The sequence below is a fragment of the Platalea leucorodia genome (assembly GCF_965183815.1).
Source record: "Platalea leucorodia genome assembly, chromosome: 3".
In the NCBI taxonomy this organism is placed as follows: Eukaryota; Metazoa; Chordata; class Aves; order Pelecaniformes; family Threskiornithidae; genus Platalea; species Platalea leucorodia.
Genome location: NC_138825.1, coordinates 59,025,641 through 59,039,507, shown reverse-complemented (window position 1 = coordinate 59,039,507; position 13,867 = coordinate 59,025,641). Strand labels below are relative to the sequence as shown.

General features: G+C 42.3%; 1 protein-coding gene across 3 annotated transcripts in view; it reads right to left on the bottom strand.

The window, feature by feature from the left end:
- TIAM2 (TIAM Rac1 associated GEF 2) overlaps positions 1-13,867 on the bottom strand; it is a 175,703-nt gene that overhangs the window by 74,099 nt on the left and 87,737 nt on the right. For all 3 annotated transcript variants that reach the window (XM_082306988.1, XM_082306987.1, XM_082306989.1), the window contains 3 exons: positions 8,467-8,902; positions 3,429-3,601; positions 1,720-1,944 (listed from right to left, as the gene is read on the bottom strand). In XM_082306988.1, the coding sequence (XP_082163114.1) occupies positions 1,720-1,944; positions 3,429-3,601; positions 8,467-8,902 (834 nt within the window). The remainder of the gene's footprint in view (positions 1-1,719; positions 1,945-3,428; positions 3,602-8,466; positions 8,903-13,867) is intronic.

The window sequence follows — 13,867 nt, the reverse complement described above, 5'->3', positions numbered from 1 at the left end:
GTACCAGTCAGTCTGCCCTTCATCAAGTTCAAACCAGTATAGTAAGAATTTTAAATATTATAAGCATCAAATTCATGAAACTAAAAGTGTTCCACTAACCAAAGAAACATAATTATGCTGTATTGGATCAAAGGAAATAAACGTCGGTTGCTACTCAAGAGGCCATAATGTGCAGCCTAAAGTAATGACAAAGCAATAGCTACTCTGACCGGAAAGGCAGGTAGGGATAGGTTCTCAAACACCAGTCAACGAATTGAAATTATCACGTCTTCTTTTAATGGCCTAATAAAATAAAAGATACAGCAACCTCAGTCCATAGACCTATTAGGCTAAACTACTGGACAAGTTTAGTATGTGAGAGGCCCTGGGTAGTGAAGCCTTTGCCCAAACACTAAGCATGTCTAATTAAAGCATCTTTTGCCAGTTGCTGCCTGCAAAACTGGGGACATGGGCAAGACATCAACATCTCAAGATGTCCTTCCACAAGGTATCACTGGAGTGATTCCTGGTTCATGTGCTGGAAGTGAGAGCAGGGTAAGGCTTGATGTCTATGCACCACCATACAGACAATAAGGTGACCATTTTCACTGAGGAACAGTTCTGGCTGCTCATCAATCTGTCCTGACCTTTTGTCTTAGGGATGGCTTGGCTAAAATCCCAAGGTACATACACACATGAACACTAAATTTTGGGGGGGTTGTTCTGGTTTTTGTTTTGAAAACAAATCTTAGTGGTGAATCTTCCTCAGCACTAAGCTGCTGCTTTAGCCAAGATGCAGGCATTCCTACCACTGTTTGAAAATGTGATCAGAATAACACATCAGGCATTCAGAAGCCATACTCAGATTTGCAGGGGGAGGCAACTCAGCTCATTTCTTGCTGCAATGAAACAAAATTAGCCTAAGCACAAGTTTGGATGCAAACATCTTGTCTGCTCCAGCCATGGGCAAAGATCTTGCCTGTAATATGTCAGCTCTCCCAAGCTAAGCAGTGATGGCCCTGGGCTTATACTGAGATGAAAAATTCCCAGCATGCAACCAGAGTGTGTTACAAGAAGTGCTGTTAGTGACTAAGTGTCCCCCTTTTCCTTGAATTGATACTGGTATAATGCTCCAGTGGCTGCCAGTGGTACTCATGGCAGTGCTTTTCCACCTAGAATGGAAAAACCTCTGGTCTTTACTTCTTGTTCTCATTTAGACTCCTACGGGGCTTTTTAAGAATCCTAGTAGATCCTGGCCTTCTAGTCATGGCTAAATTTCAACTGAAGCACATGGTTTTGTCTGCCTTAGTCCATCCTCCAATTTTATTTGGATAACGTACTCTTCACATCCTGTCTTAAGGTGCAGAACAGTATTGCTAAGTACCTATTCTTAAATCTCTACTGCAATTCACTAATAAATTAAATTATTCACAGAACGTACTGTATATTCTGTGGTAGGCTATGTAACAGCTAGATATTAACAGCTAAGTATATCATAAACCAGTGAAAATTAATTACATTTTTCCAGAAGAGAAAAGAAATAGCTTTGTGCTCATAAAACAGCTTTGCGGAGCCTACCTCCTGCGCTGCTCTGGATTGCTGTAGAAAGCTGGCAATAATTACGACTACCGTGCCAGCTATCCCCAAGACAATTACTCTCAGGCCTAGAAAGCACTGACAGTTAGAGCCCAAAGCAAGAAACAATGATAAATATGCTCCTGTAAAAATAGTTTCCAGTACCTGATTCTCTATGGCCTTCCTGTTTTTTGGATCACTAACAATTGAGAGCTGCAACTCTGCCATCTTTTTCATCTTGCTATCCATGTCAATCTTCTGGAAGAGACTCTTGGTTTGATTTTTCAGCAGCCTAACGGTGTCCTCTTTCCCAAGCTTCTTTGCAAAGAGGGAAGCACAGGCTGAATGTATGGCAGTAACCCAGTTTTCCAGATCCGTCTGACTTGTCGCCTGTGAAACAAATCAACGGTGCAATATTATGAGCAGACAAAAGGAAAAAAAAACTTTAAAAATCAGCAGCTCTAGGACATTAAGTGCTTGACGGGTTCACTGAGATATTAGGCACTTTATCTTAAAACCAGTGAAATAATGTTTTATCTTTAAAACTGTGCAAATAAAGGAACTGTGAGCTTTTCCTGCACTCTCTCATCACTTGCCTCCAACCTTCAGCTTCTGCTTCTTAGCTCTGCAAGGTCTGAAGGCTCCGCGAGCACAACAGAGCCCCATGAGCTGTGGAAAAGATGTGACTTGCATCCTTCATCGCTCCAATTAGTTAAGGTAAAAACTAACAGGTTTCAAAGATAAACCTCCTCTTCTGCAGGTAACACAGCAACAGAGATGATTTTACATGTAAGGTCTGAGGAGAGGTGTTTGCTTGCTTAAAATACGCCAAGTTAGTGGAGAGAGGACAGCGAGGTAAAGAGAATCATAGAATAGAATCACAGACTCATTTAGGTTGGAAAAGACCTTTCAGATCATCAAGTCCAACCATTAACCTAGCACTGCCAAGCCCACCACTATCCCTAAGCACATCTATATGTCTTTTAAATACTTCCAGGGACGGGGACTCAACCACTTCTCTGGGCAGCCTGTTCCAGTGCTTGACAACCCTTTCAGTGAAGAAATTTTTCCTAATATCCAACCTAAACCTCCCCTGGTGCAACTTGAGGCCGTTTCCTCTTGTCCTGTCGCTTGTTGCTTGGGAGAAGGGACCAACTCCCACCTCACTCCAACCTCCTTTCGGGTAATTTTAGAGAGCGATAAGGTCTCCCCTGAGCCTCTTTTTCTCCAGGCTATACAACCCCAGTTCCCTCAGCCTCTCCTCATAAGATTTGTTGTCTCACTTGTGCAGAATACATCTGCACAAAGTGTCTCTGGAGATATTTTCAATTTTGCCTATGAATCAACATGTTTTTATGCAGGCAATTCCACATAATACTGTTCTTTATTAGCATTTCTAGTGGTGCAGTTGAGCAGCCAAGATCTTTAGATTATTTTTAGCCTTCTTTTTTGAATGTCTCGTTCAAGCAAACTCTGTTTGAGGCCACCAGATTCAGGGCTGAGCCCATCATTTTGTAAGGGTGAAATGCTAATAGATGTGAAAAAAAAAATGATAATAAAGCTGATTTTCTAGAAGCTTGTAGCCACTAGGTACCAAAAGTGTCTTGCAGATTTGTGATCTGCTCTTTTTATTTCTGAACCATAATTAACTGAGCCAACTGATGTAATATCATATACCTGAAATCATACCACAAACTTAAATCAATATTATAATAGCATAGTGTAATAGTGTAACTATACTATTATTTTTAAGTCAAAGGCACAAGCATGATCTGTGTGTATGTACATGTATATACAAACATACGTGCATGTGCATACTCACAAACGCATCCTAAAATGGAAACAACCACAAAGTTATATATGCATACTGTTACCTGAAACAGGTAGACATCTCCAAAAGAATTGCTGAGACAGAACACATTTTCTTTCTTAGGATGTTCTGGAACAGACTGCACTATACTGTCTTCCACAAAGAGGGCGTATCGAGGCAAACTGTTCTGCTCCATCGAGTTCCTTCCATAGGTCTCATAAAACAGCAGAGTACAACCTTTGCAGTTCAGAGGGACAAAAAAGGAGAAAGTAAGTTCTGGATCTCACATTTGAGGCAAAGTTAATGAGAATTTGCCAATGAAAAGTTAGAACAGGCATCTAACAAGGACACAACAAACACCCATAGACTGAAAAAAAAAAAAACCAACAAGGTACCTCAATATGGAAGTGTTCAAGGTCAGGCTGGATGGGGTTTGAGCAACCTAATCTAGTGAAAGATGCCCCTTCAAATTTAACCAACTCTCTCATAACAGCCACCTAAGAAATCTTTGTATTCATTGAAAAGATTTGCAGAAACTTCTGTCTTCAAACAACATGCTTAGTGAATAAAATTCTCAAAGTTAAACTGGATTTCCTTGAATCTACCTGCAAATCGTGGACTTAGACAATGAACACAATCTGAATAATTTAAAATGGTTTAAAGGGGTTGAGTTTGAGCATGTTCAGTCTCCTAGATAGTATAACATGTAAAGTGCAAGACCTGCATCCAGAAAACAAACTTCATCCTTGATGATGACAATCCTGAGTAAACAAGAGGAATTACTTCTGGAGGACAGCAGACTGAACTTGATCCCAGTCCCCAGCAGTACAACTACATTGCCATGTTGCCTTTGGCAGTGAAGCTGGCTTAAGAAGGGCCTGTCCCCGCCATCCCTGCCATTCCTGACCCACGTTACAATCCACTGTCCTCTGAAATGCACCGATTTGCCTGTCCAAGGGGTCACAGACTGAACTGCATTACTAAAATAATCTAGTTAAAAACTATACTGTCTTTGTCAAGAATATCTTAGGCTAGTTATGCATCAAGAGAAACTAAGTAAATAAACCTCACTTTCACCCCTGAGAAATGGCAGTTTAATAATAGTGATTTTGGTGTGGGTTTTTTTGGTTTTGTTTTGGTTTTTTTTTTTTTTTTTTTTTTTAATTTGGAAGATAAATTAATACTATACTATGGCTGGATGTTTAACCTGGAAGAACTAAGACCAGACACTATAAATACATTTTGAAAACTGAGAATAACCTAAGCAGTTAGAAAAATCTGAGGCTGGTGGTAAATTCTGCAGCAAGGCAAGCCAAAAGATATGCTCAAATTCATTCAGGAATTAATTTAGAGAAGACCTATGGCCACATTACATAGCAACTCAGACTAAATGATCAGAGTGGTCCCTTAGGGCCTAGTAATCCATGAATATATTACTGCTGTAACCCCTATACATATTCAGTAGAGGGCTTGAAACTCGGCCAATATAAGGATTAAGTTTGCTAGGGCTACAGCATTGTTATCTCTATAGACCGTTTGTTGTTGTTGTTGGTTTTTCCTTCAAATCAAAGAGGCACCACAACACAGGGCAGCACCAAAACTGAGATTTTGGGCTGACTTGCTGATTTTGCGGCTGTTAGTGTTTCTCTGTGTGACACACTGTGTGTACATATCCACACACAAATATGCCTAGGAAGTACATATCAAGGGCATGTTGCAAAACCTGCAAAATAGCAATGTTTCCTTTGTGGATGCTTTTAAATTAGTTAGGTAAAACCAGAGTTCAACCTTATTTTAGTACTTCTCTAACATTTACACTTAATGCTGTATTAAAAATCCCAGACACATCATCCAAAGTCATGTAAATTTGAGGGGAGCTTCCTCAAAGGTCAAATCTGAAATCAGAACCAAGATCAAGGTTTTTTGGATTCCTTTGTCTGGTAAAGGGGAAGGAAGGGCCTACTAGAGTTGATGGGGCAGATTTGCTGTGAAAAGTGGTGGAATACACTGGTCCTCATACAGCCCAGATCTAAAGTGAGATCCATCAGATGGATTTCATCACATTCTCCAATGCCAGTGAATGTACAACAGTTAGAAGAAAAAGGGAAATATATATCAGAGGTTACTGACCAAATCATCTGATGACTGAAAACTTTTCAAAGGAAGGAATCCAATAAGTAGAAATGCCTGTATACTACTTAAGTGCACCTTTTCCTATTATGTACAGAGTCTTTGGCAGAAAATTTAGGCTAAGAGCAAATCCTACAGAGTTGGTCCTATCCGTTCCCCCTAGCGACCCTCACTCGATCTTCTTTATGACAAAGAAACACTTGGACATCTCTGCAGCTGGAAAAGGAGGATACGGTTTTTTACACTCTGCATATCAGGCATGGCACTTCTGTCATCATTTCAATGTAACAGGGCAAACTAAATCAACAAAACCAAGTCCTCTCTTTATTCAGCAGCAGCAGCAGGACTGTACAACCACTTCCACTTCCGCATTTTAGGAAAGTGCAAATTAAGTTTTATTTTAAACTCCCATATTTCCCCTATGTGTTATCAAAAAGGTAACTAAAGATACATTGCCTTTTATCCTGACAGTTTATATGTACATAAACAAAAAATTTTGAAGGGCATGCATGTGTGTTTAGGTGTATGGCACCCCAGGTCTATCTTTGGGTCAAGCCAAGTGATCCCTGGAAGCAGCTAGTTTCCTAAACTCTGACAGACCCACTGGGACTGGTTATCATCCAAGTATTTTAATCGAAACTTGAACTGAAGGGGGATGACAATGGGAAAGCAATTTCCCTCATTAAAATAAACTAATTAGACAGGACAGATGGAAAAGAGACTTCCTCTTGTTAAAGGGTTACTATTCAAGCTCAGGTCTTGGTGGCCCTGAAAGTAGAGCAGAGGCCTCAGGACATGTATACTTTGAAGTCTGGCAGGTAACCAGATGGTTATAAGCCTTCTGCATATTTATAATTAAACACATCTCAACAGAGTGCAAAGAAACATGCTGTTCTCCATTTGCATATGTGGCTATTTTAAGTCATATTTTAAAATATCTTGGCTATTGAAAATTCAAGAACAAATTAAATACAGATTTATTCAAAACCCTGTATAAGGACAACCAAAGCAAGCGCCTTGATCTTGATATAGCATATTATGAAAACAGAACTACGCCTTGATATCCAGACAGGCAAGTTTATTTTGGCATCAGAAGTCTCCACAGCACAATAAAGGTATGAGATCAAGGAAAAGAGGAATGTATGTTTAAAACAGCTAACAAAGCGGAAGAAATTCTGCACCATGAATGCAGCCATATCACCCATCCGAAGTAAAAAGCATTGTATCTAATACTTCTTACAATGTCAGAAGTTAATAAAGCTTTTTGCAAAGAATTTTATTATTCCTTTTTTATAGCTGAGGAAATTCAGCAAAAAGGGACGTGACTTGTTCAAGGTCAACAATAAGCCAATTTTATAGCAAAGAACTGAACACGAAGCACCTAAATTCCTTCCCAGAGCTTCATTATCCCAGAAATACACGAACTACTAGTATATAATGTACTTCAGTTCAGAGTTTTGATAGGATTGTTTAGAAACTACTTGAATTTTAGAAGAGGCAGATCAAACTCATATTCATACTCTGTAATGCAAACACATACAATAAGAGGGTGGCATTCAGATATTGTTTTTCCCTTTGTATACACCGCTTTGTAAGCATGAATCATGCTATCTGACGATCAGGGTAAGTGATTTAAACTGTTAAGACTGCCTACATTTCCATCCCTTGATAACAGGTCTCTGAATTATTAGGCAGAATTGCTACGTTCTTGCAAGTTTGCTTCTTTTAAATCAGCACTATCAAGGACAACATTCCCAGCACTAGCTGTTTGCTGTTCATTTTTCTTCAGGTCTACACCCATGAAGAATTTTGAAAATGGCAACCTGTGGGAAAGTTGTTATTTTCTCTCCTCTAGTCCCAGATATACTAGGAAATTATTAAGTTTGATCATTTCCTTACTCATGAACTTAGCATTATATTTACTGAAAGGCAAATCCTTTGGATGCAATTAAAAAAAAAAAAAAAGCCTATGAACTAACCCATTAATTCCTCTTCCTCCCCATAATAGATGTTATTTTCTTTCTCCCACTTCCTGACACCCGTACCCTTCTTGCGGCACACCCACCTGCTCGATTACTCCGAGCCATCAACGTGCACCACGAGCGCAGCGCTGAGCACGGCAATCACACCGCGCCCCACGAGCAGCAGCCCCTTTTAAGTGCCTTGCCTTCCCACGGGGCTGTTTCATAGCAGGAGCAGCTGGGGGAGATGGAAAGGTGGGCACGCTGAAAGCCAGAAGGGGTTGGTATTGCAGGGAGTGAGCAAGGTGAAAGACCACCCAGGGAAAGGAGGGAGGCTGGTGAGCCCTGGGAGTGGGCCATGGCAGCTAAGACTCGGGCACTGCAGGGTTTCCCCTGCTGCTGCTGCTGCTTCGGCCTCCTCTGCCCTGAATCACACGCTTTTTTGTGTAAATGCTCTAGCACGGGGAGTTCACCTCTTGGTTATATTGCCATCTGAAGCACTGGAAACGAACTGAACATTTTTCCATTAACTTACCCCAACTTTAAGTAAACCTCATAGCAGAGCCCAGGGAACTGCATGCCTGTGACAGGGAATCAGGCGCTAGGGACTTCTCCTGATCCTTAAATTTTGAATTCCCCTGATACAGAGGTGTAACTTCTGTATTTTTCTCAGTTTTGGTTCAATTTGGTCTTTGACCTCCAAACATCCAAAAGCATTTTCTAAACCCCCCATTCTGTACGAGTACAGAAACTGGGAAGTCAGACGAAATTCCTGCTATGGTACAAAACGCAAGGCCGCATATGCAATACCAAACACGAGCACCACCTCAATTTAGTGGCCTGCTTGGGCACATGCTCCACTTTAAGCATGTGGGTAGACTGTGTAAAGTTAGGCATGAGTTTCTGACCCCCTGAACCTGCTAAGAGAAACCAGCACGCCTGAGAAGTTGCTGAGACACAATGGAAACAACTGCTGCCGACAAGCTGAAGGAGCAACACGGTGGGGTTTACCTTTGAGCGTGACCCAGTACTGCTTCCACTTTCGCCGTGTGACCAGCTCCAGCTTCTTCTCCTTCTGCAGGGTCACCAGAGGTTTGAAGAACAGCCACCCTGCCTTGCGCACCACTCCTTGCTCTTTCTCATACAACAAATCCAGCTGCTCCAAGGAGCTGAGGGACTCGCCACTGGAGTCCTCCGTTTCCGACGAGGTCTCAGTGTTCTCCAGGTTCGTCCTGCTCATCTCCAGCTCCCGCATGAAGTTTTCATAAATGTTCTGTCTCAGGGCATCGCTGCTGACAGCGTTGGTGGACTCACTTCTCTGGGACAGGACGTGGCTGGAGCCAGGTGACCACAGCAAAGCGGAGAGCTGCGATGGTGCCAGCGTGTCCGTGGTGAAGTTGTCCATTCTGCTGTCAAAGTATTCGCTCCCATCTTTACACTTTGGCTCCTGCACAAAAAAGGAAATTGCCAGCGATCAGTCACCATAGCTACGATGAAAAGACACACCCCATATGGTATTTAAATTTGTCTCATATTTAGCCAAGGCCAGTTCCTTCATCAAGGGCCACCTCTTTGCACCATTACATCACAGGCTTTGCCTCGGCAGCCACTGACACCATCAGTGCCACCACTCACAGTTTTCTCAGTAGAACCCCATTAAACCCTAACCACTATGTCTGTGAGCTTTGGTAACTCAAACATCTGAGAGTACTCTCCACATTCACTACTAACTACTGGGGCTTCTACTGGCTGAAACCTCATGGACTTTAGAAGACAACCATATCCTCTGGCTGAAACCCAGGCACAACCGCTTACTTGTTTGAGTACAAGTGGGAACCATGTCACAACAAGTTTCTTTATTATTACAGGGTTTTCAATACTTCAGTGGCACTCCATTTGTGCAAGGCAGCTACATTTCGCATCAGCACAGCTAGGCTGATTTTACCTCCACTTTCTATTTGTCATATAAACTGTGCTTAACCAACACAAGAAAGGTCAAAAGTTGAGAATATTTTAAGCTTGTTAGTATTGACCAATTGACAAAAATTTAATCTAGCAGAAGATGTGATTTAAAAAAAGAAAGATGCGCTTGCTGACTGGCATGAATCCAGTCTCCAGACTGCAGAGGTCTGTATTTTCTGACTTGCTGGAAACCTCCCGGGAGCTTGACTATCTCATCAAGCACCAACGGGCCTTTCTCCTAATTGCATTGTGCAACTTCATCCCTTGTATTGAGAGGGCTGGCCAATCTTATTTGAAATACTCAGGCCTGACAGTATGACTTCAACTTCGCCTTGTGATATGGATGCTAACGTAGGCCCATTTCTTGCCACCGCTTGCTGACATGGGACCTTGTTGGCAGATTGAGCCTTTTCTTTCTTAAGCTTTTCCCAGTAATGTGCTGACTGTTCCCAGCTCTCCCAGGCTCCAGTGATGGACAGGGATTTTTCATAGTACCCAAGACAGAGCTCCTTGTATTAACTTCACTGTTGAGAACCACACCATCCATCATAAGAAGCCATTTATTGTCTTCCCAACTCAAGCGTTGCTGATGCTATTTAAAAGCAACCAAGATTTAAGAACATACAACACAAAAACCTGCTGCCATTTGCAGTAAAAGTGTGAGGGAAGTTGAAAGGAAGAGATTACTATAAACAATTCAAGAAGCGAAGCTATTACCCTCAGATATAATAAAGCTATTATACTTTCAAGTTTAGACTGCCTCTCTGAAAGCATTTATTTGCTCACAGACTTCTGTACACGAATAAAGTAAATAAACCTTGGTCTCCTGTGAGCTGCTCTCACCAGCAGCTTTGAAAGCAACTACTTTTTTGTTCCTTTGCGTCCTACTTGATGCTCTTCAAAACTGCAGCGGAAAAGCTGTGCTGTGTTTTGATAGCGTCGGGACCTCCAGAGCGCAGCCAAGAGCAACAGTGGGATCGCACGCCCTCCCAGGCGTCGCCAGACAAGCCACTTCTCAAGCAGCAGGACACTGCCGGTCGTGGCCTCGCAAAAGCCAACTTGAACTGAAACCCACGTACGTTGAAGTTCGAGTCTGGCTTTTCAGATCACTGTGTCTGGCAACAAGGATCCCATTCTCCTGGTAATGGAGCACCTTCCTCAAATCTTACTGCAGAGTGTTAATCGGCGTTCTCCGAAAGTAACTCCCTAAACATCAACAGTTTTGCTTTTTATATTGTAATGGGAGGGAAACCGGGGAGGGAGGAGGTGGAGAACAATCACGCATGTCGTGTTTATGCCCACAAAGCAACCATACCACATGGATTGTACAACCGTGCCGGCCATCTGTAGTTCGGTGGGAAACTGGAAGCTTTCTCCACCCTCTTTTTAATTACTGCCACTGTATGTGTGTGCCAAAATCCTGTATTTTAATTGTTTGACTATTCTCCAGGAACTGCCAGTGTCCGCTAGAAAACATTAACATACACTTTATTAAGAATATGTATTTCTTTCAGTCCCAAAGCACTAGTAAGAAAAACAACACAAGACACATACATAAGAAGGAGTCTGCTGTGAAGGACCTCCACTGGAACAACAAGCACTAAAGAAAAGGGTGGGATCCAACCTGCCCATGAACAGCCACTAACCACATCCTATGTTTTCTCCACGCACACAGAAAGAGTAGAAATGAGGAAGTACCAGAGTAGAGTAAACGGACACGGGATCCAAAATGAATATATACACTTCACTATGACAACATCACTTGTATTTTCTTTTTTTTTTTTTAAAGAACAGAATTGGCAGAGTCACGCAGTCTCTGCTGGTCCTCAGCAAGGCTGTCACTGTAGCAGTATCTGGTCACCGCTGAAAAGGTCTGACACAAATTGCTAGTGGTGATGGTTTCCCTGCCAGGCGACTTTCTGCTCGTTTTCTCTCTGTTGCATCAGCAATGATAGAAAACTACCACAGTTTCTGCTCAGCTGCATTCAAGCAGATCTCTCAATGTCTGAGATATACCCTGGAATAGTTATAGATAATGCAAAAGATAAAGTGGCTAACTAAGATACCAATTAGACAAAGTGACGCATGTAATAATTAGCTGTAAACAGCACAGGAAAAAATGCAGCCTGCTAAATTCATTAGGACTCAAGCTGAAAGTAAAATCTAATGCCAGTTTTCAAGCCAAATAAAGACGTCTCAATGCACTTTTCTTTTAAATTCTCTTTACACCACACTCCAGGGCTCTGGCTTCTAATGTCAGGAAATTTCAGAAATTATTCCCATAAAGAGGCTATTTACTTCATTGAAGAACCTATCTGCAGCAGCTGTTTCTGGTGGTTGGATTTTCATTTTACACAGCGTTTGCTCATTTTTTCCATGTTATACAGTTGCACACTGAGTTTACACCACCACCTCTAGCAGTGGCTGACTGTGCAACAAGTCTGCCTAAATTCTGTCCACAGATCTCACATGCATCACACATACCTTCCTGCTCACGCATAGTGTATTGTGATACAGCATCTCCCCAATGCCATTTCAGCAAGGATTAAACTAAATGAGGACATGCCATGCTGTAGAGTACCAGTGATGCATCGAGAGAACGCATTAGGACACCCCCGTGCAATGAAAGCTGGGTCATGACACAGAATGACTGCAAGTCTTGACGTGAGACCATTAGTAGAAAGGCAAACTCAATTCCAGGATATTTCAGATCAAGTATCAGATCAAGTCAGACATAAGGAAACATCCAAGTCACTGGACAGGGCACAGCCGAGGGCTCCTCTGGAATATCCTATATCCAAATCTGTTTATGGATGATTTAAAACAGGTGCAGAGGAATGGTGCCAGAATGAAAAGGAAACAGACTTCCTATCTCAAGACAGGAGACCAAAGAAAGTCTGCATAGCCCCAGAAATGCGTGCTGTTTCTCCCCTTAAATAAATCGTAACAGATTAAATAATAGGGAAGCATAACTAATGTAGTGGACAATACTGGCATCAGAACAAGCGGGCCAGGACTACATTTACTATGCAAAGTAGCAAGCATCAGAGTAAGAGGGTTTGGAAACAGCCTTCAAGCTGGGGAAAAGCCCACCTGATTTTAAGCTGCAATTTGTTCACGAAGGGGATTAAACTCCACTGCCTTTCTAGTGCCAAGGGACTGGCCTCAATATTCCAAGACTGTGCCTCCCGGTCCTGCGTCCCCGTGAAGCAGGACGGCTTGGCTGACTTGCTTCCACGGGGGCAGACAGAGGGACCTATCCAGCCAGCCAGTGCTGGGGAAATATTCCAGCTTTCACCTACGTTCAGCCCAAGTGACTCACAATCAGTTATTAGTAATGTACTGAGGAAGGGACACGTTGTTCAGAGTAAAGCACAGAGGCTACAATCGCCGTGATGAACAGTCCTACAAACAGGGACTCACCATCTGACAGATCATAACCGTGCACGATACTTCTGCATTTTTAAGCCAAAGGCCTGGTGAGAGTATAATCGTTACCAAACTACAACACAGCAACCCCCAGAACAGACAGCAGGTTACTTAAAGCGTGCAAGGCGGAAAGGAGCTGACCAAGCCTCATGAGGAAGGCAAAATCATAAAGTATTCACTACCTCTCTTATCCTTCCTGTCCCTGGATACTTGTCTGATAAAAATCAATGACTAACTATTTCCTATGCCTTTTTCTAAGGAATCAGGATTTTTGGAGCTAGGGCTGATTTCCTTCTACCAGAATCAGATTCAAGCTTGATGCAATCTTGCCAGCCAAATTTCCTTGCTGTGTCTGAAGTCAGTTCACTGCACAGCGAATTCAAAACAGCTATGAATCGTGCACCACAAATACCATTCTGAAAATGTCATAACTAAGTAATACATGGCAAAGGTCTGGGATGCAGAGATTGTGTGTAAAGCCTGGCTGTAAAATCCAGAACAGCTATGGATGTTGAAACCAGTGAAGAATCCTGGCACAAGGCGCTGAGGCTCTTCACTGACTGTGTTTTTTCTGCCTTCTCTTTCACAGCTGAGTAAGAAGGTGAAAAGACAGCATCTGATAAAATACGTGAGCACCAACTCACAAAAGAAGTGATCCAAATAAACAGTTTTCATTTTTCCAGTTCTGTAGTCCTTACCTAGGATTTATGCTGGCAGACCTTACACTGACCTCATTTCTGAGCCTAAGAGTCCATCAGAGTTTTACACTGCAATGACAGATGCCTGTTAAGCACTATACCTGCCTGAATTTCCAACACAGGAGACAGCGTTTGCTCTACGTGCCACAGAAAGTGTGTGTTATGGGGTTCCCTTCACTCTTGGCTCACTTCTGAAGTGGCCAGCACTCCAGTGTTGCTGAAAGGGAGCAGATCCTTCATTTAGAGAAGCACAGTGACTATTCCTGTATGAGAAACACTAGGAAACATTAAAAAAAATCCAAACCAAAACCAGTCTCTGCCTT